At 48.0% G+C, this 26,733-nt stretch overlaps 1 protein-coding gene across 1 annotated transcript; it reads left to right on the forward strand.

The window, feature by feature from the left end:
* Window positions 1-7,984: 7,984 nt before the first annotated feature.
* Window positions 7,985-24,069, forward strand: PSMB1 (proteasome 20S subunit beta 1). Its single transcript, XM_032338411.1, has 6 exons — window positions 7,985-8,213; window positions 10,587-10,694; window positions 14,062-14,143; window positions 16,785-16,914; window positions 22,092-22,198; window positions 23,781-24,069. Exons 1-6 carry the CDS (start codon window positions 8,101-8,103, stop codon window positions 23,964-23,966), a joined length of 726 nt encoding a protein of 241 aa, XP_032194302.1. The 5' UTR covers window positions 7,985-8,100; the 3' UTR covers window positions 23,967-24,069.
* Window positions 24,070-26,733: the final 2,664 nt, after the last annotated feature.

A 26,733-nucleotide genomic window follows, 5' to 3' on the forward strand; every position in this document is an offset into this window, starting at 1 on the left:
CCGCGGGCGGGACTGCGCGAGCCGGCCGGCCGGGGAGGCTCGAGCCGGGGCCCGGGGAGGGGCCGGAAGCCGCCGGGTGTGCGGACGCGTCCTGGCCGGTTCTGCGGCGCCGTCCCGCGCGCTCTTTCCACACTGGCCGCGGAGGGCGAGGCGCCCGGACCCGAGCGCGACCCCGGGAAGAAGGCCCGCCCCGGCGTCTTTATAGGAGTTCAGGGCCGTTGATCACTAACGGGAGGGCAGCGGCCCTCGCTTTTCTTGACCAGGCGCAGAACGACGGTACCGGCCAGCCCCGTTACCGCCGCGCTCCGAAGCTGTGCGGGGGGAATGGCTCGCGGTGTCTGCTCCGTGCGGGTGGGGCGCCTGGTGGCTCGGTCGGTTAAGCGTCTGCCTTTCCCCGGGTTGCGATCCCAGGGTCCTGGGACGAGGTGGGCATCAGGCTCCCTGTTCCCCCTCTGTCCTGATCCCTGCTGGGGTTTTCTCGCTCTCACTCTCTCAAATAAATAGATGAAATCTTTTTTTAAAAAGAACGCATGGTGTACAGGTAAAGATTACTCACAGGGGCTAAGGGTGCTTGCTAGAGCTCAAAGGGTACTGGTGTGGCTGGACTGGTAGGGGAGCCGTCCCTTCCCCACTTTCAGTTCCTTCTATCCATATCTGGGATTAAAGAAGGTCCTCTTCTGGAGCTACTTCCTCCTAATTGGGGACCACACAAGGATCTTGGAGAAAAGACTTTTACTGAGTGGGGGGTGGGGTGTTTCCGGCATTTCTACTAAGGGAGACTCTGAGGGCATCTCCAAGCTAGTATTGAATACAGAGAGCTCCTGCTTGACAGTTGCCTAAATTCAAACAACCAAAGACAAGGAGAACAAGAAATAGAGCAATGCGTAAGAGGGTGTATTTCCATTTAGGAAGAGTTAAATTTAGCCAGTTGCTAAAAGGTCTAGAGCTGGAGCATCTATGGTGATGATGTGTTTAACTCTTTCGTGACATCAGCTACAATTTTTAGTAATTCGGGACATATGCACAAATACTCAATGCAAGCACAGGTCCTCCTTGAGCTGCAGTCAGTATCTGTAAAAACCATTTGGTTTTAGAGAGCCGCCTTCTGAATTTGTGAGTGACAGGTTCGCCAAACGGTGGCACTGTATGCTTGGCTAACGCCTCTACTTGGAATTTTAATTCGCTAGAGACAGCTCCTGGGACAGATAGAGCTAAGGGGATAAGGGAATCAAGAAGCCTTATTTGCTGGAAGCCTAGCCTTAACAATGCCTTAATTAAGAGTAATCATGGCAAGTGGGAGGGGGCCTGTTCCAGGAAATAAGGGTATCCCCAAGTGCATCATCCAATCCTACCATAAGTAAGTTAGGCCATGCACTGTCTCCACAAGTCCATTGTTAACACCATGGAATGGGGTATGCTCCAGCTTTGAAGGAACAGTTTTGCCATCCCAACCACAGAGAACTGGTCAAGGTGATAGTTGAGTTTCATAATTGTTGGGGAATCCATCCCATTGTCCCGCTGTTCGAGTAATCATATGCCCACGTGGTCTTGTTATTATCCCCACAGAGAAGCATGAGGCCTGTCTATACATCACCTACTGTGACAATTTCTCTGACGTTTAACTCAAACTGTCTAGCACAGGCAAACACTCAAAGATAATCAGGACTAGAACTTCACATCGACGAAGGTGTGTTATTGAAACATAATTTTTCTTCCTAAAGTCGCCCTCATTTCTAAAGATAGCCAAATTGAGACTAAATCATTTGAAAAACAAGTCCAATTTTAACAACCTTGGCCTAATTATTTACATAAGCTCAGCAAAAATAGTGATTGACTGTATAAATTCTTTAAAACTTGCTTTGCTAGAACTTTTCATAAGGATTCTCTAGATTGAAATTTAATTTTTTTTTAAGATTTTTATTTATTTGACAGAGCAGAGGGAGAGTGAGGGAGAAGCAGACTCCCTGGTGAGCAGGGAGCCGGATGTAGGGCTTGATCCCAGGATCCTGAGATCACGTCCTGAGCCAAAGGCAGAAGCTTAACTGAGTGAGCCACCCAAGCCCCCCAGATTGAACTTCTAATAGTGTCTTGAGGCCAGAAGCCAAGCCAATACTTGTGTCAGATTTGCCTGTAATACCTGTAGATTTGGGTGAATTCCTCTTCTTGAGGTACCCCAAATATTTTAAAGTTTCCAGTACCTGCCAGGAAGAGACATTCTTGACTCACCTAGCAAGGCTGCTGGGGAATTCCTACGCAAGATATCCCACTGACATCCCCAGGGAGCTTTAATGACTCTGTAAAGTCAACCTTAATTCCTTAAAGCTGCCTAGTCAAATCTGATTCTATGTATGTCTCTCTCCAATATGGCATTCCAGTCAAAGCCTTGGTAGTATAATGAATATTTCCAATGATGTCCTGTTACAAAAAGAACAGAATTTTGCCAAATTTATGCAAATAATTTTAATTGTCATGAAAGAAAGAATACTTAAGAGTTTCTGAATTCACGAGGGTTTGAGTAGGGAGAAAAGTTAAATGATTAAATTTATTCACAAAGGAATATGTTATCATATTTCCATCAGTCACAGATATCCTAAGAGAAAATTTCCTTAAATTTGGAAGAGCAAACATTAGAGAACTAGCAATGTTTCAAACCAGGCTCATCAGTAACTTGACATACCAAATAAAAGAGCTTAATGAGTCAAAAAGACTTCATTTAGAAATTGAATCTAGGGAAGTTTATTTTAAAAAAACCTCTAAGTTCTAAAACACATGCCTAAATAGGACCGTTATTATAACACTTAATTTTTTTAAGTTTTTTTTAAAGATTTTATTTATTTATTTGACAGACACAGATCACAAGTAGGCAGAGAGGCAGGCAGAGAGAGAGGAAGAGAAACAGGCCTCCTGCTGAGCAGAGAGCCCGATGCGGGGCTCGATCTCAGGACCCAGGGATCATGACCTGAGCTGAAAGCAGAGGCTTTAACCCCCTGAGCCACCCTGGCGCCCCTATAACACTTAATATTTGATTAACTATTTAACGAAGGTGGCAATAAGAGAGTCTCCAGAAGGTTATATAGTTAGCAAAACTTAGCTCCTTTAATATTTGAGAAGTTTTAGTTCTCTTAAGTAATCAAAGACCTGATAAAAGCAAAACACAGAAACTTTGGTTTTCTGCACAAAGAAAAAAAACTTTGTTTATACTTTCTTATCAAGTAACTATCATATCAAGTATAAGAAAGTATTTTATCAAGAACTGACCAACAGGGCGCCTGGGTGGCTCAGTGGGTTAAGCCGCTGCCTTCGGCTCGGGTCGTGATCTCGGGGTCCTGAGATCGAGTCCCGCATCGGGCTCTCTGCTCGGCGGGGAGCCTGCCTCCTCCTCTCTCTCTCTCTCTCTGCCTGCCTCTCTGCCTGCTTGTGATTTCTCTCTGTCAAATAAATAAATAAATAAAATCTTAAAAAAAAAAAAAAAAAAGAACTGACCAACAGGGCGCCTGGGTGGCTCAGTGGGTTAAAGCCTCTGCTTTCGGCTCAGATCATTATCCTGGGGTCCTGGAATCAAGTCCGGCATCAGCGGGGAGCCTGCTTCCCCCTCTCTCTCTGCCTACTTGTGATGTCTGTCAAATAAATCAATAAAAATCTTAACAAAAAAAACATTGACCAACAATTCCAGAAAACTTTTTTTTAATAGAAAGAAAAACAGAATTTCAGTCTTATACAAGTATACTTTTAAAATCCATTCATTTCCATCTTAGTTTTGAGCACACATAAAATTATGTTTTTCCCATTTGAAAAACACAAACCTTCACAAACCTTCTACAACTTTTTCATTCAGATTTTGTCCTAAGCCTTTTTTTCTAAATTACCAGTCTCCTTTTAGGACAAAATTACTTTCTTTTACCTGAAAAAAAGTGTATTCTCTTTTCTCTTTTTTAAGATTTATTTATTTATTTATTTGAGAGAGCGAGCGAGAGCTAGCACGAGCAGAATGAGGGAGAAGCAGACTCCCGGAGCAGGGTGAGAGACGCTCAGGACCCGGGGATCATGACCCGAGCTGAAGGCTTCATGACTGAGCCACCCAGGCGCCCCATTCTCATTTCTTTTTCTTTTTTTTTTTTTAAGAGAAATCAGGGAGATTGCCACTTTACCTTTTTTTTTTTAAGGTTTTATTTATTTGACAGCAAGAGAGAGAGCACAAGTAGGGGGAGCAGCAGGGAGAGGGAGAAGCAGGCTCCCCGCTGAGCAGGGAGCCCGATGTGGGACTTGGTTCCAGAACCCTGGGATCATGACCTGATTTGTTTAACTGACTGAGCCACCCAGGCGCCCCTCCGCCCATTCTTACACATCTCTTTCTTTCCTACATAGAGAGTTGCTTTCCTTATTTCCATCAGTCTTCACTACACTTGGCAGAATTTTAACTCTTAGAAACCTTCCTCTCCAGTGAAAATTAAGTAGTAACCAATTGTGAACTGTTACACCAGAATTCTGCAGGGGGCAAATTTATTAATACATTTCATAATTTCTAAAAACATATGTATTATAGCACAATCTTTCAATTAAGTATAAACTGTGTTTATTAGCAGACCCAAGTATCTTTAGTTTCTCTGTATTAAGAAGCCAGAAGCAGATAAGCCTGTTTATCGAATAATGTTTTAGTATTTTATCTTATTTAGAAAAGAATTACATATCCAGTAAGTTCAGCCCAATTTATCATTTAACTTAGCAAAAGTTCAAGGTTGCCAAAGATTTTGAAAGCTATATGCCTTTTTATTTATTCAACCTACTTGATTATAACAATTACTTATGAAAACTTTGAGACAGACAAAAAAGTCATTTTTGTTGACAATACAACAGATACAAAATGATTTTTTTTTTTTAAGATTTTATTTATTTATTTGACAGACAGAGATCCCAAGTAGGCAGAGAGGCAGGCAGAGAGAGAGGAGGAAGCAGGCTCCCCGAGGAGCAGAAAGCCCGACGTGGGGCTCCTGGGATCATGACCTGAGCCGAAGCCACCCAGGTGCCCCCATAATGATCTTAATTAATAAACTCAGGTAGAGTAAAAGCTAATGTATTGTATTCCATGCAGATAACTCTAAAAACATGTTTATTTTAATTAAACCAACAGCACTGAATTAGGTTTAATACTGGACACGTCACACTTGCATCCACTAAAAGACCACTGATTTGTTCCCCGCTGTCACTTTTTACCTGGGGCACCTGTGGGGGTCTGAGGTTAGCTCAATTCAAGCCCAGGGAGCCCCTGGGGTTCCTTCACGTTAATTTGGGAGGCGCTTTATCCTGAACACCGTTAAGGAGGGGCCCAGCCTCTTGGGGTGCTTTGCACTCCTTGATAATGAGGGGAGGAGGAGCAGCAGAAGCCAGTGGCAGGGGCAAGCACCCAGCACGGTGGAGCAGCTGTGTGAGCCGAGTCCCCGGGGTGCAGAAGCAGAAGGAGCAGGAGGTGGAGGCCGAGGTGCAAGGGCACCACCGGAAAGGCTGGGAGCAGATTCAAAGCTTCGAGTAACATTCCCCACCCACCCCTGTCTGTCTCTGGCTCTCTCGGCAAAAGTTTTTTTTTCCCTCTGGTTGATTTTCAGCTCGCTGCACCTCGTGGGACGCCTGGGTTGGTTAGTCGGTTAAAGGTTTAATGGCTGCCTTGGGGGCACCTGGGTGGCTCAGTGGGTTAAGCCTCTGCCTTTGGCTCAGGCCTTCGGCTCAGGTCATGATCTCAGGGTCCTGGGATCCAGCCCCACATCAGGCTCTCTGCTCAGCAGGGGCCTGCTTTCCGCTCTCTCTCTGCCTCCTTCTGCCGACTTCTGATCTCTGTCATATAAATACATAAAATCTTAGAAAAATAGTTTAAAATTTTTTAAAAAATGGCTGCCTTGGGCTCAGGTCAGGATATTAGGGTCCCAGAGTCTAGCGCCCTGCTCAGCAGGGAGGCTATTTCACCCTCTCCCTCTGCCCCTCCGCCTGCGTGGGTGTGTGTCCCCGCACGCGCGCGCACAGTCTCTCATATAAATGCATAAAATCTTTAAGAAATAATAAAAAAAATTAAAATAGACCCTCGTGGACCTTCTTTGGGAACAGAAGTAATATTCCTCATCTTCCTGGGACTTCGACTCAGTGAAGCCCGGACGACCTGCCAGCATCGGCCCCGCTCTAGAAGTTGGCTTCGCCAGCTAAACTGAAGGCGTCTTCGCTTCTGGTCCTCCCCAAAGCTGGAGTTTCACCGACGGAACCAAGCCAAGATCCCTAATTGGGAGGCACCGGATGGGAGGCAGGAATCCAAAGGAGCCATGTAGGGGTCCCCTGACCTCTCCAACTGGTACCCGGGCCAAACCGCGCTCCAGTAAAAGCTCATCCTGTCCACGGTCCTAGCTTCCCGGCTCTAGTCTATTCGGCCCGGGGGCTTTCAGGGCGCTAGGATGGCGTCTCCCACTAACACGAGGGTGACACGACACAACACAGCCGTCCCCGACCCGCAGCAAAGCTGATCTGTTCCGAATGCCCAATGGACTGCCCGTTGCTCGGGCCCCTTCAGTTCCCCCGGAAGCCAGGCCTCTGCGAGGGGAGGATATTAGCCCCGGACGGCGCTTCCCGGGGACGCGGGCTCCGGCACGGCTTCCGCGGACGGACGGGTGCCGAGGTCCGTCCGCCTCCCCGCGGGCTCCTCCCTCTCCACCAAGACAAACAACGAACTCGGCAGCCGGTGTCCCTGGGGCACCAGCGAGGAGTCGGCCGGAGGCGGACCCGGTGTCCTCGGCTGCGGGGGCGGCCGCCTCAGACACCCCGCCCGGCACCAGCGAGCCCGGAGCCGCGTCCCGCGGTCCCGGCCGGCCCCGGTTCGCGCACACTCGACGCCGCCGCCCCCACAGCATCGCGGCGCGGGCTCCGGCCCCGGCTCCCGGAGGGTCCTCGCGTTCCCCGCGGCGCCGCCCGCACCCGCGTCCGTCCGGGCTGGAGGCTCCGCCGGCCACGGAGCCGCCGGCCGCCTGCCCCCGCGGGACGCGGCGAGGAGCGAGTCACGCACACACGCGAGCGCGCCGGGAACTCCCCCGGGGAAGAGCGCGCGCTGCGTCCCGCACAGAGCCCGCCGAATCCTCCGCCCGGAACCGACCGCGGAGACCCGGCCTCACGCTCCGCTCGCCGAGAAACCTGCGGGAACGTCCCCGGAAGCTCCCCAAACGCTTCCGCGGCCCCGGGCTGCGCGCGTGTCCGCGGGGCCGTCCCGCACGAGCCAACCGCCCGCTCGCCCGCGTCTTCAGGGCCCGGTCCACGGTCGCGCAGAGGCCGCCGCACAGGCGCGCGCGGACTCGCACGGGCTCCGGGGTCCCAGCCCCGCCCCGGGCCCCGCCCCCAGCCCCGCCCCCGCGGCGCGCCGGGACGGGACGGGACGGGACGCGCGTTCCGCTGCGCACGCGCGGAAGACTCCCTCCCGCCAGGCTGTCAGCCGGCTTTCGGGGCGGGGACACACCCGGCCGCTCCGAACCGGGGAAGCCGGGCCGCCCGCGCTCTCCCGCGCCCGTGCTGTGCCGAGGCTCCAGCCCGCGCCGGGCCCGCTTGCTTCTGCAGCGGGGCCGGGCAACGCCCACAGAGCCGTCGAGCTTCCACAGTCCAGCCAATTTTCTTGTAGGGTCAGACTTTGAAATTTTTGTCCACCAGGCGTGAATTCCAATGTTTTCTTGGGAAAGGAAAACCTTTCTTAGGGAGAAAACAGAAATCTGGCGGCCTCCTCGGAAGAGGGGGCGCCTGGCTCTCCACGGGAGCAACGACAGCGGCCGGTAGGAGCGCTGCCGGAGCCGGAAGTGAGGGGACTTCCGGCCGGGCGCCCTCTCGCCGTGAGACCGCGGGCGCCGCCGGAGCCGGAAGTGACGAGACTTCCGGCCGGGCGCCCCCTCGCCGTGAGGCCGCCGGAGCCGGAAGTGAGGGGACTTCCGGCCGGGCGCCCTCTCGCCGTGAGACCGCGGGCGCCGCCGGAGCCGGAAGTGACGGGACTTCCGGCCGGGCGCCATCTCGCCGTGAGACAGCAGCCGCCGCCGCGGGAGCCACCGCGGGAGCCACCGCCGGAGCCGTCGGAGCCGCCCCCGCCGTGCGATGCTGTCGACCGCCGTAGGGTGCTGGGGACCCGGCCGAGACCCGGCGATGGAGCCCCCCAGCACCGCGGGCCCCGTGCAGCTGCGCTTCTCGCCCTACGCTTTCAACGGAGGGTAACGGCCCGAGAGCCTCGCTTTCCCCCGTCCCTGCTACAGGCTGTCGGCGGCCTTGGCGGCACCGCGCTGCCCCGCCGGCCCCCCTCTCCGTGCGTCGCCTTGCCGGCCGGTCGCTCGTGCCGCAGCGGGGCCGTAGACCGCAGTGGAGGCCCGGCTGGGACCCCGAGGCTCTCCTCGCGGCCTGAGCGGGGCTCCGGCCGGACGGCGAGGCCGCGGGGCGGCCGCCGGTGCTCCTGGGGGCCGCTGGGTCAGCGTCGGGACGCGCTGGTCGTGGGCGCGTCGCCAGCGGAACCTCGCTCGGCGTTTACGTGAAGGCTCGGTGCCTGCGTCCGAGAGCCCGCTCGCTTCGGGGGAAACGGGAGCGGAGCGACCCTTGGGATGCCGCCGCCCTCCGGTTGTCCGTCTGCACCGGCGGCTTCACGCTGGTGCTTCCTTCTCGGCGCGCGGGGGCGCGGGGCGACCGGCGGGAGGCGGCGCCGTCCGTATCCCCGCCCCGGTTCGGGCGGACCCGGTTCTTGGCGACGGCCGGGGGTCCGTCGTGTCCGGACGGGTCGGACCCGGGGCGGCTCTCGTGTAGCCTTGTGGCTGCCGCCGGAGCGCGGCGTCGTGCGGCTTCTCGCCGCCGGACCGCATCACCGCGCGGGCCAGTCCGGCGGAGACGCTGCGGGGACGGGTGCGCAGTCCGCGGCCGCTCTCGGCGTGGCTGCGCGCGGTCCCCGCAGAGCAGCTGGTTCAGCCGCGCTCCTGGCCCCCCTCGCCGTGGGAGGGCTCCCGAACGGGTCCCTCCTCTTGGGCTTCTTGTTTGTTGATTTACTTGTTTTTCCTTTGGGGCTTCTTAGTTGAAACCTTTCTCCCTCGATTTCCGCTGTCGCGTGACCCAGGTCGCCAGAACCAAAACCAAGCTCGTTACTCCTCAGTCCCTTCTTTGCAGTCATAAGGGATGCCGCATCCTGCTTGACCAGGGCTAAAGTCCTGGCCATCCCAGCCGGCTCTTGCACTTCTGTCACGTTTGGTAGTTCCAGAAACTTGCCCAGTTTGTGTTTTTCCCGTGTCCCCGCTCCCTCCAGGTCGCACTGCGGCCGTGCTACTGCGTTCGCCTCCTGGGACCGCGCTTTCGGCCCATCTCGCGCGGCGCTCCTGGCCCAGGAGCCTTCGTGAAACTCCACTCAGCTCTGCACTGGAACTTGAGGGTGTTGTGAAGTCACCCGCGCGCCCTTCCATAAGCCCTAGGTGCTTCCCCGAGCTCACAGCGAGAGGAGCTCCTGAAGAAGTTGTGTGTAGTTTCTGGATACTCCCGGTCCCTTTATTCTTTGTCCACGGGACCCGGAATGCCGCCCTTTTGTACTTAGAGCTTCAGGGCGCGTCCACCGCAGGGAAGGGCCTGAAGCCTGGTCTTCTGTGAAGCATTGTGCTGGGTGCTGTGGTCCGTGTCGTTCACCCTGGCAGTCGTCCCGTTACTCGGGAACTGGTACTGCCCGCGCGGACTTGGACCTCTCGGCGGCCATCACAGAGCCAGCAAGTGGCAGAGCCAGCAAGTGGCAAGGCGGGGTCTCCAGTATCTCAGGGATCACACTCTCCTTCCTCCGACCTGTGCCACCGCAGTCACAGCTAACACGGGGGACCCGTCATGTTTCGGGCTTTACAGTTATTAACTCCTTTAATTCTTGCGCGATCCTGATAGGTAGTTACTGTTAGGATCTCTGATGTGTGTATGAGGACACGGAGGCCTTGGGATGTTAAGCAGCTGACCCACAGTCCGGAGAGATCCGGAATTAGAACTGGATAAACTTCTTTGGGAATTCGTCCTTCAGGCCTTTTCAGTAAACTGTGAGCAAAAATCATACGCAGTAAGAGGAAAGGTTTGGGTTTTGCTCATTCATTTCCAACAGATGCTGTTTACTGAGAGCTTGGATGTGAAGGAATGAAAACCACTGAGCCCTCCTTTCAGCTCAGAGGGCTTTTGTGTTGGTACCACTGTCTGTCCCTCATCCCCTGGGCAGGACTAGGGTCCGGTTTTGTGATATCAGTATCTTGCACAAGGTCAGTATTTAAGGTTTTTGATGTTGTTATGTATTGATGATGTTATGAGAAGCCAGTGGTTTTTCTGTTACCTTCTGTTAAGTGACTTCTGCTCTGATTTAGGCGTGTGTTTTTCAGGGAGTACTTAAATTTTTCTTTCCCAGATGACTCGTAGGAAGGGGTCTTTTCCCTCTGATGTTTCATCTTTCATCTGAGTCCTGCTCTTGCTCAAATCCCATGGGTTTTATTCCAATATATGCTACAGGTAACTGTCCTCTAGAGAGAGGTGCTATTAATCATCCACAAATATTCATTCATTTTTGTGTCTCTCCACCCCCCCCCACCCCGCAGTACTGTATTGGCAATCGCTGGAGAAGATTTTTCGATTGTTGCTTCTGACACTCGATTGAGTGAAGGGTATTCGATTCACACCCGGGATAGCCCCAAGTGTTACAAATTGTAAGTAAATATTTCTAGGGATGCATTTCCCAATGCCTTGTGGTGGTGTACTGCTGTAAGAGATCCCACTTCTAAATGGTTTATTTCATGAGATTTTAGATTGCGTATTTAGAGCTTAGTTTGCATTTTTGTTAGAAAATTGCTTTCTGAATTAGTATTTCTTAATAATTCAATGTGTAGTCTTCATGGTATTTGTTGTACTGGCAGGAAATACTCTTTTTTTCTTTCTTTCTTTTTTTTGCAGGAAATATTCTTACCTTAACATTTTATCATAAAAATTTTCAAATATACAACAAAGGTGAAAGAGTTTTATAGTGAACACCTGTGTGCTGTCACGTGGCTCTTATTGTTAACATTTTGTATAGTTACGTTATCACATAGCTTTGCATTCTTTTATGTGTTAACCCATTGCATGTTTTTTTAATCTCCCACTTTTTTTTTTTAACCAGAACATTTAGCCAGAATCTAAGCAGCTATATCTGTGAGCCACAGTCTTAATGGGCTAGCTATATTTTTTCTAAACCATGAAAATGAAATATGCACTGATGGGCATTGGTTTGTAGTTCACATTTTTGGAAACAGTTACAAATGGTGGTTAATTCCTAAGTTAGTCCACAAGAGCCTGTTAACCCTGAATTGTAACAGGAATGGATTGATAGGGTTCAAGTCCTTTGGATCGGGTCCTGTGTTATGAGTAGGTAAAGAAGAGGGTTCTGTCTTCTTTCCTGGTCCAGGCCCAGCCTACACCCTACCCTAAAGAACAACTGATGGTTGTCTTCATCTTCCCAGTCCTCTTCGCGTACTCTTTTTTTTTTCCTCTATGAGACTTTGAGAGAGCGCGCATGCATGCACGAGAAAGAACATGCACAGGGGGCAGAGGGAGAAGCGGGCTCCCTGCTGAGCCCAACACAGGACTCCATCCCAGGACCCTGAGATCGTGACCTGAGCTGGAGGCAGACGGTTAACTGACTGAGCCACCCAGACGCCCCTTCATCCACTCTCCTTCCATCTTTGGATACCCCTTTCTCCTCTCTAATTCATAGCGCATGGATGCTACCTTATTTCTTCTTGATGTTTCATAATTTGAAAGTAGTAAACGTCACAGATAAAATTTAAGAACCTAACTTTACAAATACCATTGTCATGCAAGGTTCTGCTTATCTTTGTGATGTTCTGCTTTAGCGTGTGTGTTTATAAGGAGAATACCTGTTCTTTTTTCTTTTTGTGCAGTACTACAGGTATGTAGATAGATAGCACGTTAATAACGTCCTCTACCCTTATCGTCCGTCTGCAGCACTGAACCATACATAGAGCTGAAGCTGCCTGTGTACACCTAATCCCAGGCCCTTTGGGGCTGACTTAGAGCCAAACTTGCTTCTTCCCCACCTGTTGGCGAGTCTGCATTTAGTCTTCATTCTTTGCATGCAGACTCTCCTCCCTTTAATGTGCACCTGAATATCTGGGAGAAGCATCTTAAAGCTCCGAGATTTTGTCCTACTCTGTTGGTATTATTCCCCCATCTTGATACTAAAGACACTGCAGCCTTACGGGGAATTGGAACTCTTTAACTCGGTGCAGTGAGACTGGTTGTAGCGATAGGTCAGGAAATGCTAGTGATGCCCCCAGAGCTGTCAGTTCCCCTGGTTGGGCAGGTATGATTTGTATAAATCACTCATAAATCTCTGGAAGGAAGAGTGTATCATGTGACTTCTGCAATTATCTTGATGATATTGATACAGGTTTTCGTATAGATTGATACTGAAATTCAGAAGTCTTTGAGACCTGGTTGAATTTCTTTGGCTCTACCAGAATTTAATCAGTTCCACAGTGGTGGGCATTTAGGTTGCTGTTTGTTTGTTTTGTTTACAGAGCCATTAACATAGCACGTATACTTTCCCAAATAAGCGTGTAGTCATCTTTGCAAACTTACATCAGTATATTTACAGGATAAATCTCTAGCAGTGGAATTACTGGACAAAAGTGATGTTCACCTAAATTTTTACTAGATATGCCAAATGACCCTTTAAAAAAATTAAATTAATATATACTCTTAGCCAGTTATTTATTAGGAGTACCATTTTCCACAGCCTCCCCAGCATTAGGCATTATTAACCAGGCTAATAGATTGAAATCATCTCCTGTGTAGCTTTGGATTTGTGAACAACATGAAGGGTCTTCATATGTTCGTGGTGACTTGTGTTTCCTTTTATGTGACTCATTTAACTGTACCAGTTTTCCCATTTTTTTTTTTTTAATTGAGATGTAATGGACATATACAGTGGTTTCTGGTGTACAACATAATGATTCCATATTGGTGCGTATTGCAAAGTGATCACCACAACAAGTCAGTGAACACCTGTCACCGTATGTTATTACAGAATTTTTTCTTTTGTTGGGGACTTTTTAAGATCTGTTCCCAGCAACTTTAAAACATTCAGTACAGTGCTATTAATTCTAGTCCTCATGCTGCACATTACATCCCATGATACAGTGTGTTAATACTTTTGATATTGATAGGAGCCCTTTTAGACTAAGGTTAAAATTAGACTTCGGTCATATCTACTGTAGGTTTTCTTTTTTCTTTATCATTTTTCTCTCTATAAGTTTTAATCTGAGGGGTACCTGGGTGGCTCAGTGGGTTGTGTGTCCACCTCTTGGTTTTTGCTCAGGTCATGATCTCACAGTCAAGAGGTGGAGCCCTACGTCAGGTTTACGGCTCAGTGGGGAGTCTGCCAGGGAATCTTTCTCCCTCTCTCTGTCCCTCCCTCTGCTTGCTCACTCGCTCCCTCACTCTCTCAAATAAGAAGTAAATCTTTTTAAAAATTTTAATTTGCGGGGCACCTGGGTGGCTCAGTTGGTTGAGCAACTGCCTTCAGCTCAGGTCATGATCCTGGAGTCGTGGGATCGAGTCCCCTATGGGGCTCCCTGCTCGGCAGGGAGTCTGCTTCTCCCTCTGACCCTCCTCCTCCTCATACACGCATGCGCGCGCTCTCTGTCTCTCTCTCTCTCTCAAATAAATCTTTAAAAATATATTTTTTAATTTGCTGTGTAGTCACATTTATGAAACTTCTCTGTGTGTACATTGGGTTGTATCATATTTAAGTAGGTGGCTCCCAACCCAAGATTGTATCACCTGTGTTTTCTGTAGGCCACTCACTCTTTAATTCTTCTAAGTCTTTGATCTGCATTTAATTAGTATAGCGTAGGGAATAAAGTGATGACCCCCTCCCCACAACAACAAAGGGCTAACTAGTCCCATTACCGTTTGGTAAGTAGTGGGAATAGGAGTTTTAAATTTAAAATTGCCCAAGGCATGTTTTACTTTGTTATCTGACCAGCTCAGTTTCTTGAAATGTGCTTTTTACAGAACAGACAAAACAGTCATTGGATGCAGCGGTTTTCATGGAGACTGTCTTACCCTGACAAAGATTATTGAAGCAAGACTAAAGGTAGATGCCTTCCTTATATGTCTATGCTATGGAAAGTTAATGGCAGTTCTTCCACTGTTGGAAGTGTACAGCAGAACTGTCATTCAGAATAGCGGAAGAAGCTCCAGGTTAGCTGATGAAACTACATGTCGCCCATTCTGAAAATGAAATGATACTGTTCATACAGCCACATGAAAGTAGCATAATGTGAAACTGCAGAATATTCCCTTTGTTAAAATCTCTGTGCAATATAAAGGTTCTCTACCCTTTTCAAGGTAGCCTGGGAAGGGTTTCTTCAGAAGATAATCTTCAAAAACAAATATTCTCTGGAGGAGGCAAGCTTCTACATAGGTGCTTGGTTTGGAATGCCATTAGCTGACGTGCTTTCTCTCTTTGCGGCATTGCATTCTGAGTCAACAGGATGCAAGAGCAGGAACAGGAGTAGACGAGGCAGGGGTGTTTGGATGAGGGGGTACAAGCCAAGCTGACCTCCCCTGCCACCTTGGTAGGCTTCAGTGACTGCCCGCTAGGGAAGTTTTGATACCTGAGGGGTAGGAGTAGAACAGCAGGAAAGGGTGGTATGAGAAGGAGGTGCGAGAGTGAGCCTTTCTAACCTGTCCTGCAGATTCTGGAGGGGCTGACGGTGTCACTGCCTGCATGTTTTTTGTGCGAGATGGGTAGGCATGAGGAACAAAGGAGTACTGACTTTCAGTAAAAGCAGAGGCACGTCGATTTTTTTCTTAAAGATTTTATTTATTTGAAAGAGGGAGAGAGATCACAAGCAGGCAGAGAAGCAGGCAGAGGGGGAGGGGGAAGCAGGTTCCCTGCTGAGCAGAGAGCAGGATGTGGGGCTCGATCCCAGGACCCTGAGACCATGACCTGAGACGAAGGCAGAGGCCTAACCCTCTGAGCCACCCGGGCGCCCACGTCTGGATTTTTATTAAGCCCTTTGTATGTTCAGCAGTATGTAACTTCCAGTCATTTCAAGGAGAGTAGGCTGGAGTAGTGTAGCCTGTATTAAAATGGGATTTTAGGGGCGCCTGGGTAATGCAGTTGGTTAAGTGTCTGACTCTTGGTTTCAGTTCAGGTCATGATCTAGGAGTAGTGAGGTAGAGCGCCACGTCAGGCTTTGCCCTCAGAACAGCGTCTGCTTAAGTTTCTCCCTCTCCCTGCGCTGCTCCCTCCCCTCCGGCCTATGTGCACGGGCATGCTCTCTTTTTCTCTGAAGATAAGTAAAACAGGTTTTATCTGTGAGAGTAACTAGTAAATACATACTCTTCACTGGCAAAAATACAAGGGTGGAGTAGGGTTCACTTCTGTCGGGTGCGCGTCCCAACTGTTAGGTGGTGGTGAAGAAGTTAGCAGAGGCGGTCACGTTCTGTCTTTGCCTGGTTTTGAGTAACACGAGATCGTATGCACTTACGAATGATGTCATAGGTACTGGAGTTTGTAATAAATGTAACCTGTTTCTGAATCATTTTGAAATCGCTCGTTGGAGTGTACACAGGATTTCATTCAATAGTTCACCATTTATTAGTAGTATTTGAAATCTTTACATTGAACGCTTCCCTGTACATTTATGGACATGTTTATATGCGTCCTGGTACATATTTTGTAAGTGAAACTTAAGGTACAAAAGTACATGACTAGCAGGGTAGTGTTGTGTTAATAAAATAAACAAGGAACAGTGAATTCAACACAATTACACAATCCTTGAAATTTCTTTAATGTATTATCACATAAATGGTGTGGTGATTAAAGTGTTAATGCTTGGTTTTGAAACAAAGATTATTTTTCCTAATTTTTTTTTTTTTTTTTTTTTTTTGGTATTTTGACTGATTATTTTGGCCTGTATTCTTAAGTGAATCTTTAGAGATGCTTGTTCTGTGGCTCATAAATTTGTGAACTTAAATTTATTTTATGTTTGTAATTTTTGTAGAATTTCTCTGTTGGATAATTTAGGGTTCCCTAAGACTGCAGTAAATCTGGAATTCAAAATCACAATAAGGTTTGCTTTGGATACTTGTATTCTCCACTGTAGATGCTTTAAGGAGCAAGAGCACTTCCCAGAGTAAGGGTCCCGCCCTCACACCTTCTGTTCTCACAGGTATCTGCTCTGCAAAGAGAAGGGCTTGTATCTGGGTCTGATCAAGGGTCAGCAAACTTGACCTGTAAAGGGCCAGAGAGTAATTATTTTCAGCTCTATGGGCCATTGACTCTGCTGTTGCAGTGCGCAGGCAGAGGTAGATCTATGTAATGAACGAATGAGACTGTTCTAAGAAAGCTGTTTTTGCAGAAGCAGTTGGCGGGCTGCATTTGGTCCAAGGGTCTAGTTCGCTGATGCCGGCAGAGGTAGAGGGGGGCTGGACTTAAGTCTTCCTCCCAGGTCACCCCACGTAAGCCTCGTGTGTGCATTTGCTCTTGAATGAGCAGTTCCTGAGATAAAGGTGGCATGGAAGATAGCTGAGGGCAGATTTAAAGTTCTTTCCCTTAAAAATTTTTATAGCTCTCCCAGATGGTATGCTAGTATTGCTGTGTGATCACAGAAGAGATGAGCACCCTTTCACCAGGTCGGCGTTCACCCTTTAACTTGATTGTTCCTCGTTCTAGTCTGTAATACAACCTGCCTCTCCATGCTTGTTACTTTTGTTAATACTTGCAGATGTACAAGCATTCTAATAACAAAACCATGACGACCGGGGCGATTGCCGCCATGCTGTCCACAATCCTCTATTCAAGACGTTTCTTTCCCTACTACGTGTACAACATCATCGGGGGACTGGATGAAGAAGGTAGAATTCTTTCATTCTGGAAAATGGAGTGGGGGGGGCATGTTTTAGATAACGTGTGTTTCCATGTAGAGTTGAAAAGAACCACAGACACCATCTTGCCCAACAGTTTTATTTTTCTTAATTAAAGCAATAAGAAACTGAAGGTAAAAGGAAAGTAAAGAGGTGATCAGCAAATTGTATCCGGAAGCCCTGATAATGACTAGTATTTTCTTTTTTTTTTTTTTTTTTTTTTTTTTTTTAGATTTTATTTATTTATTTGTGAGAGACAGAGGGAGAGAGAGCGAGCGAGCACAGGCAGACAGAGAGGCAGGCAGAGGCAGAGGGAGAAGCAGGCTCCCTGCCGAGCAAGGAGCCTGATATGGGACTCGATCCCAGGACCCTGGGATCATGACCTGAGCCGAAGGCAGCTGCTTAACCAACTGAGCCACCCAGGCGTCCCAATGACTAGTATTTTCTGAAGCTCTCACATGAGTTCAGGAGTAGATCATTAGCATTTGAATCTTACGGAGAGAAAACACACTTGAAGAAGTTTGATCTAATTATCATTCTACATTCCAAAAGTATTTGACTTTTAAGTTTTTAAAAAGCAGTGCCTTAAAAGAAATGTATGCATTTCCAACATTGTATCCTGAATGTATTCAGGACATTCTGGAGGGCCTAAGAAGATCAGTCTCTGTTACTTGACATGCCCATCCTGTTTTTTGATACAAAGCTGTATTACAGAGCAGGGACCCTGGTTTTCACTGGGTCTCATTTGGATTGACTTTTGTTAGCTTCCAAAAACCAGACACTATCTCTCAGGACAGATCTGTGCCACCATTTACAGCAGTCCACTGAAAAAAAGTTTTAGAAATGCCCGACTAATAACAATATATTAAAGTGTATCTCCTGAGAGGGAAAATTTCTGGATGGCAAGGAGTTGGGTTCTTCTCCTGTCCTGTATCCACTTTTTACTCCTGCCCCTTCTGTTCCGTGGGCTTTTCCTTTGTTTTCTTTCTGTCTTAATAGCTGCCCCCAAACGTGGCCTCCGGGAGCATTCTAGTCATGTTATCTACTGTGGTTTAGATGTAGACAAATTAGGTTGACACAGTGTATTTTGAGGCTTTCAACCTTATTGCAAACTGAGAGGAAATGTAAGGCATGGATGTAGTCTAGCCTCAGATTATCTTGCCAAACCCAACATGCTGAACACTTTTTTTCACTTAAATTATATCTGACTTGAATGTCAAATAAAGTCAGGTTTTAGCAACATTAATAATAGCTGCCATTGAATTTGAGAACACCAGACAATATCCTTTGAGTTTTACTGAAAGACACACACCAGTTCAGGAAAGCTCACATCTACTGAAGGGCAAGGGCAAAGCCAAGGTTTGGGTTTGAATCTGTTTTGAGTTCAAAGCTCTGTTCTTTGATGTTTTGGTGGTATTCTCAGGCATTTCCAACTGTCTTTTTTTTTTTTTTTTTTTTTTTTTTTTTTAAGATTTTATTTATTTCTTTGACAGAGAGACAGCAAGAGAGAGAGAAACAGGCCACAGGCCTTTGGCTGAGTAGGGAGCCTGATATGGGGCTTGATCCTAGGACTCTGGGATCATGACCTGAGCCAAAGACAGATGCTTAATGACTGAGCCACCCAGGCTCCCCTCCAACTCTTTTTAAATCTTCTCTGGTCTGCCCTGATTATCCTTTATGTTTATTCTTATTTTTTAGAGGATTTTATGTGACTAGGAGACTAGGAGAGCAGTGCTCGTAATTGAGACTTTTAGGGTAGGTGGGTCAATGTCTGTCCTTCAGGACACTGGGGTCAACGGCTGAACTTAGGACAGTGAGATCAGTGGTTGTCCTTAGGGCACTAGATCCAACAACTGCCTTTTGGGATAGCCAGTTCAGTAGCTGTCCGCTCTGACCTTTGCGCTGTTACGTCTCTACTTACAGTCATGCTTTAAAAATCACCCCCCCCCCCCCCGCCCGTGGCCCAGTTAAAAATGGCTTTAGTTTTTCTGTAACAAAAACAGTAGTACTGTAGAAGTTTTGAACAGTACGAGAAGATACAGGAATGAGAGTAGTAATCACGCCAAGCTTCTACTTTGAGAGGAGTTCTATTAAACTTCTGGTGAGCATGCTTCCAGATATCTTGGCGGTCACGTGTGCTTGTGCGCTGTGTAAGTAGAGTGTGTAGTGCATGCGTCTGTACATGGGATGTGTTGTCACGGAGACAGTTTTATGCCAGTGAGTAAAGATCCGTAATGAATCGGTGACTGACTTACATAGGTTGTAGCTCCACCAGCATTCACCTAGCAGTCCTCTGAAGGTCATTTAAGTTGTTTGCAGTTTCCGTAATAGAAACAATGTAATGAACATTCTTGTACTTACAGTTTTGTAAACTTCTTAACTACTTACACCTCCCTGGAAAAATTCCCGGAAGTTCAGTTGCTGGGTCAGAGAAGACATATTTTTGTCATGTTGATGCCATCCCTGGCTTGCTCTTCAGAAAGGCCTTTGTAGCTGGGGCATGAATACCTAGGAGGGGTTTTAGCTCTGTAATGTATGCAGTGGATGCCTCCCAGGAGTTTTTGTTTTTTGTTTTTTTAAGATTCTATTTATTTATTTGACAGAGATCACAAGTAGGCAGAGAGGCAGGCAGAGAGAGAGGAGGAAGCAGATGCCCTGCTGAGCAGAGAGCCCGACGTGGGGCTTGATCCCAGGACCCTGAGATCATGACTTGGGCCGAAGGCAGAGGCTTAACCCACTGAGCCACCCAGGCGCCCCTCCCAGGAGTGTTTTGTCTCTTACGTTTTGGGGGGTGTCTAGCTAGGGCAGAATTTTCTGAATTGCATATGGTCCAGGCTAATGGTCCTTTTTTTTTTTTTTTTTTTAATGACATTGAGTGTCCTACCTTGTTAGGACTCTCCCTTTTAGGGTTTATGTTTATTTCTTTCTAGGTCTTGTTTTGACTTTATTTTTTACATTGAAGCTGTTGTGCTTTTTTAAGATTGGGCATTATGGTGAGGAAAAAGCACCCTATCTATAGTCAAGATTCATGCCATTCTGCTCTGATGTTACAAATGTCTCTCTTGCCTTTGTTAAGTCGGGGGAAGGTCTTCAAAGCTCTGGTCTTCAACTTACCCCACCCTTCTTTTCCTTCAGTGTGTTGTGTGTAGCTCTTTCTGAGATTGGTTCTGCCTTCGGTTAAAACCTGGGCTCGTTTCACTTGTGGCCTCTTGGCCTGCTGAGAGATAGAGTGACTCTTTGGCTTTGTACTTGCTGTCCCTTTTTCGTGTGTTGAAGTTAGTGAACTGGCCACTGGGATGTCCGTCTTGTCCCACACTTGCTCCCAGCAGAAACACTCCCCGGGTTCTTCTGGGCGACCTCAGCACCTCAGAACGCTGCCTTCTCAGCCGAGAGGTGTAAGTAATTCTGCCTCCGAGAAAGCGCACACCGCTGAGCGCAGCAGAGGCCCGTGGGTGGGAAGACAGCTGTCCTTGTCTCCCGTTTCCCAGGTGTTTAAGTTCTGGTGTAATGTGTTTTCTAGATCAGATGTGTCATTTTTAAGGCCTACCTCGTAAATGACCCATGATTTCTCACACCCAAAACACAGTTGTTTTAAAAAAAATTACAGTGGCACATGTGCTCGGTAACAGATTCAGTACCGAAGCCTACCAGATGATTCCCTTCCTTTCTGGCCTCCAGTCCCACAGAGAGAACCAACTACAGTTTGCAGGTTATCTCACCGTACTTTTTGTGTGCTTGTACAAATATGTATATGTTTTCCCTACGCTTCTAAACAACAGGACTGTGCTACAGGTATTATAGGGCTCTTCATTGCACATCGTCTGGTGGTTGTGGGCCGTGGGGCAGCCCCGTCTCCCTCTGCGTTCCGGGTTGTGCTGGTGAAAATACGCCTTCCTGTAGGTAGACCTGATCTACAGGTGGGATTGTTACTGGGTCATAGGGTATGTACCTTTCCATTTAAATGGGTACTACTGCCAGATTGCTGTTTCAAAAGTCATAGCAATTTATGCACCCTTCAGGAGAGCCCGAGAGGCCCATTTTTCCGCCCCTTGTAGCGCTCTGTAACTGCTGTTAAGAGTGGGTGCATTCAGGGGTGCCTGGGTGGCTCAGTCAGTGAAGTTGCCGCCTTCAGTCCAGGTCATGATCCGCAACGGCTCCCTGCTCAGCAGGGAGTCTGCTGCTCCCTCTGCCCCTCGCCCCTGCCCCTGTGCGTACGTTCTCTTCTCTTTCTCCACCGAATAAAATATCCAAAAAAAAGAAGAAAGAAATGTGTACATCCAGATTCTGGTTTGGTAGTTTTGTTTTGTTTTGTTCTGTTTTGTTTTTTGTTTTTGCAATACTGATCAACTCCAGTAGTACAGAGCAGAGTGATGACGTTTTAGGCAGAAACTTTTGCCTGTGGTGTTTGTGTTTTTCTGAAATTTTTCCTTTATTAGAATCAGGTTTTTTTATAGTGTTGATGCTAAAGAGTGTGCTACTGCTTAGTTTAAAAACACAGTGAGGGGTTCCTGGGTGGCTCAGTCGATTAAGCGGATTCCTTCAGCTCAGGTCATGATCCCAGGGTCCTGGGATCAAGCTGGATCCCTGTTCAGCGGGAACGTGCTTCTCCCTCTCCCTCTGCCTGCCACTCCCCCTGCTTGTGCACGCTCGCTCTCTCTCTCTCTCTCTCTCTCTCTCTGTCAAATAAATACTTTAAAAATAAATAAAAAGTAAAAACACACAGTGAATCTTCTTTGTGATTGTTCACATTAGCAGAAGAATTTTAACTCAAGTCGGTGCTAGAAGTACACTAGTTCATTTGTTAGGACTGTTGAGGAGCTTGGTGCAGAACTCCGAGCAGGAGCTGTGACTCACCAGTGTGCCTGCGAGACCACAAATGTACTGGGAGCCACTGGGCGATCCACGATGTCCCCCTGATGACAGCAGGGAGCTCCAGGGGCAAAAACACCATCAGGAAGCAGGAACGGGCAGGTGTGCCTCTGACCACATTCTGGGAAGAGGGGAGCAGACCCCTGGCTATCACAGCGGATGTACTTCTTACCGAATTTGGCTGGAATTTTAGTTACGTGCATAGCCCATTTGTGTCCCACTTCGACTAGGGTTATTCTTGCTGTGATCTGGGATTGTGGTCAGGATGGGCCCCTATAGAGATTGTTTTATTCTTTCAGGGAAGGGAGCCGTGTATAGCTTTGACCCCGTAGGGTCCTACCAGAGAGACTCGTTCAAGGCTGGAGGCTCAGCCAGTGCCATGCTCCAGCCCCTGCTTGACAACCAGGTAAGAGACTGCATCCATGTTGCATGTGACGTTGACACAAAGTGCTTTCCTCTGCGTTCTCCTGTTTGCCAGCGGAGGAGAATGGAGACATCAGGGCTTTCTTGTGTGTCCCTGCTGAATATGTTCCAGTCTTCCTGTCTCTGTTTGGCTGGCTGTCTTGTGGCCTCTTTCTGCCCCACAGCGGTAGCATCTTCTGTGTTCTATGAAGTCCAGGCTCTGGTGTCTACAGTGGTTAGTGGTCGCTCCATGTTTTCAGTTCTCTGGCACCTTTCCCTGAAGATCTTGAAAATAACCTTTCTCCTGGGAGCCCTCCTACACCGTTGGTGGGAATGCAGGCTTGGGCAGCCACTCTGGAAAACAGCATGGAGCTTCCTCAAAAAGTTGAAAATAGAGCTACCCTTCCAACACAGGAATCGCGCTACTGGGTATTACCCTAAAGATACAAATGTAGTGATACGAAGGGACATGTGCACCCGAATGTTTATAGCAGCAATGTCCACAATAGCCAAACTATGGAAGGAGCCCAGATGCCCATCAACAGATGAATGGATCAAGAAGATGTGGTATATATACACAATGGAATACTAGGCAGCCATCAAAAGAAATGGAATCTTGCCATTTGGGACGACGTGGATGGAACTAGAGAGTATTATGCTGAGTGAAATAAGTCAGTCAGAGAAAGACAGCTATCATAGGATTTCTCTGATCTGAGGAATTTGAGAGGCAGGTGGGGGGTTGTGGGGGGTAGGGAAGGAAGAAATGAAACAAGATGGGATCGGGAGGGAGACAAACCATAAGAGACTCTTGATCTCAGGAAACAAACTGAGGGTTGCCGGAGGGGAGTTGGGGGTAGCGGTGGGGAGGCTGGTGAGGGACACTGGGGAGGGTACGTGCTGTGGTGAGTGCTGTGAGCTGTGTTCGCCTGATGATTCACAGACCTGTACCCCTGGGACAAATCATAAATTCACCATTTTTCTGTCACCACTTTTGTATTCTAACTTCAAAGTACATTTTTTAATTTACCCCTTTTCTGTTACTGTTGCCTAAATTGAGGCCTGCATTTCCCAGCATCCTTTTGCCTCCAAGCTTCCTTCCTTGTGCTTCTGAAGTGTATTACAGATGTGTAGCCACTGGTGTGTGCTGCTTCTCTGCCTCATCTCCTGCCACTCTTCTTTACACCCGCACCTCCGGTGTGGTGTGCCTGCCCCGTCACCAGGCCTTGGGTCTGCAGTGTCACTCCCCTCTGACTGTGGCTCACCCTTCCCACTCCTGCACCCAAGTGTCTTCTGCCAAAGCCTTTCCCTTCAGGCGACCTAGTTACGGCAGCTCCGGCTCTCCTGGCTCTTTTTCCTTCCTGCTGGGAGCACACTGTGGCCCGCAGCTCTGCTTTCGTACGTCCTCTCTAGGCTGTGTGTGCTCCTCAGGAGCAGGAGCTCTGTCTTAGTGAATGAGTGTCAGGTGTCACTGCTTTTCAGCTCGCAGACATACCAGGTTTGTGTGATCTGTTCGTTGCGAATCCTCAGATACTTGAAGGCATTCATACTGTCATGTGATGACTCAGCCACCTTTCCTGTCCCACCAGGTTGGTTTCAAGAACATGCAGAACGTGGAGCATGTCCCACTGTCTTTGGACAGAGCCATGCGGCTCGTGAAAGACGTCTTCGTTTCTGCGGCTGAGAGGGACGTGTACACCGGGGACGCGCTCCGAATCTGCATTGTGACCAAGGAGGGCATCAGGGAGGAGACCGTTCCCCTGAGGAAGGATTGATTTCTGTGCTGTTATCCTTATCACTTCAGAACTGGTGAATTTTGTATCTTGGAACTGTTGGACTGATGTGCTTTATTAAAAAATAAAGGCTGAAGTAAGCAGTCTGTTATAACTTGTGGTCTCTAAGCAGGACAGATCTAGAAAGTAGAATTTCTTTTTTCCTTCCATTTCCTTTTTCAAAGATTTAATTTATTTGAAAGAGCGAGTGAGTGACACATGAGCAAGGGGAAGGAGAGAAGCAGACTCCCCGCTGAGCAGGGAGCCTGATGTGGGGCTCAATCCCAGGACCCTGGGATCATGGACCTGAGCCAAAGGCAGTCATCTGTCAACTGAGCCACGCAGGCACCCCTTCCTTTCTTTCTCTGCTTCTCATATTTTTCTGTCTTCCAGAGCTATTTTTGTATTTTAATCCATTTTTAATTTTTAGATTTTTTTTTTTTAACAAGCTCTGCGTCCAACATGGGGCTCAAACTCATGACCCCAAGATCAGGAGTTACATACTCCACTGACTGATCCAGCCAGGCACCCCTGTTTTTGTATTTAAAAGATGAAAAAACAAACAGGTCCTGTCAGTTTTTCCCTTCTATTTATTTTTCCAAAGGTTTTATTTGAGAGAGAGACAAATAGAGGACAAGCACGGGAAGAGAGAGAGAAGCAGACTCCCCGCTGAGCAGGGAGCCTGACACGGGGCTCGATACCAGGACCCTGAGATCATGACCTGAGTTGAAGGCAGAGGCTTAACCGACTGAGCCACTCAGGAGCTCCTTTTTGTTCTATTTATGAGCAAGAAATTTTTCTGGAAAAGATGACTCTCTCAGTCGGCTGCTCACTGGATAATGACAAGCCCTTGTGACAAAAAGGGTTTTTGGAATTTAGTCCACCCAGCTTACCTTAAAGCGTGGAGTATTACCACTTTCGACTTCAAAGCCATCTCGGTTTTATTAATGAATGTGAATGGAATGTCTTAAAGTTTCCGATCCGTGGAGTGGCTAAGCAGTCTGAAATGGCTGTGTGGGAGGAAAATTCGAATCAACCAGAACAGAAGAAAATGACAAAAGCAAAGAGCCCTTCAAATCAGCTTTAGTCAGACATCAGCAGGAAGAATTTTTGTAAACACTGTAAGAACATCAAATCCGAGGGCACCTGGGTGACCTAGTCGGTTAAGTGTCGGACTCTTGATCTCAGCTCAGGTCTCGATCTCAGGATCGTGAGATCAAGCCCTGCTTTGGGCCCCGTGCTCGATGTGGAGCTTGCTAAAAAAAATAAATAAATAAAAATTCGAGACCTAAACTTTGGTAGAGCTAAAGTAGTATCCGTTTAGGACAATTAAATAAATTTCATCTCCACTACATAAAATGGGAGCCATTTTCTTGGTGTTGAGCAAGTCACATGGTACGGTCTGACCTAGGGGTTGTGATTGGTTTTGTGGTGTATGAACGACAGCGGGGTTTTCTTTTTGGCCTCCTGTTAACTAGAATTATCAAAACTCTAAGAGATACGTATTTTAAAATGTGGTGAGAAGTCCATTGATGCGTCACCTGAAAGCTGATGACCCAGGAGAGGTGATGTGTGAGGAATGCCCTGTCCCAGCTCAGCAGTTGGGCTGAGAGCCCATTTTCCCTTGTACCTTTTCTGTTCATGCCCCGGGCAGATCAGATGATGCCCACACTGGGCGGGGCACCTGCTTTACTCCGTGCACCAATTCTAATGCTGATCTCACTCAGAAGTGCCCACAGACACCTGAAAGTAATACTTGGCTAGATATCTGGGCGCCCTGCGATCTGGGCAGGTTCACCTAAGACTAGTCCTTACAATTTTACAAACTAGGTATGCTTTTTGTTTCAAAGGAGTTTCCATTGATTTGGGGATTCAATTCTCCAGTATTTAAAAAATACAAATTTGTGTGTCTAGAATTTTCTATAAGGTCCCCACCTCCAAAGATTGCTAGGGAAGTTTTACAAATTTCATGTCTTTTTCTCAGCTTCAGGTACGAATTCTTGGGACCTAGTCTTTCTCTAGACCTTGGGTGCAGTCTCATTTGAAGGCTTGTGTTTGCAGTAGGCTGGAGTCAGTACAGCCTTGTGTTGAGGACATGGTGGCATGTGGGTCCTTTCAGAGCTAACTCCAATTATTTGGGTGGCTTTTATAAACCATTTAGCCACGGTTCCTCTCCTGAAAAAGGCAGCCCCTTAGCACTTCGGTAGATGAGAGTAAATTTCTAGTTAGCCTTTGGTTTTTGGTGAAAAGCTGCTATTAAGTTGACTTCCCTTCATAGGTCAGATTTGCGTTGCTGCCTACTGCACAGAATGAAAGGGATTGAGAATCTGATGCTATTAGAAACTGTAGGAAACTAGTGCTTACTCAGTGTTGACTGTGACTTAATTTACACACATGGAATTGAAATGTGTGTGTGTATGTTCTCTAATGATCAGAAAGGGTAGAAACACTTCTTTGAAGCCTGCTCAGCGGAACTCCCCAGTGGGGTTGTGCCAGCCCAGCTGGACCTGGGACTGGCAGGTGCTGCTCGGGCCTCCAGGGTTCATACACAACCACGTTTACTGCTGCCATTGCAGAAAGAAAAAACAGGCTACGGGACCAACTCAAGCCTACTTAAGAGGAATATGGACCAGTTAGTATGACAGTGTCCTTATGACCAAAATGTCTTGGCTGTTACCCTGACAGTTTCTTCCCCTGCCTTTCTGTACCTAACACCTAGAAGGGCCCTTCATGGCCAACGGCATTTGCTAGCTTGCTCTCTGACTTGAGG

This window comes from Mustela erminea, chromosome 4 (assembly GCF_009829155.1).
Source record: "Mustela erminea isolate mMusErm1 chromosome 4, mMusErm1.Pri, whole genome shotgun sequence".
In the NCBI taxonomy this organism is placed as follows: Eukaryota; Metazoa; Chordata; class Mammalia; order Carnivora; family Mustelidae; genus Mustela; species Mustela erminea.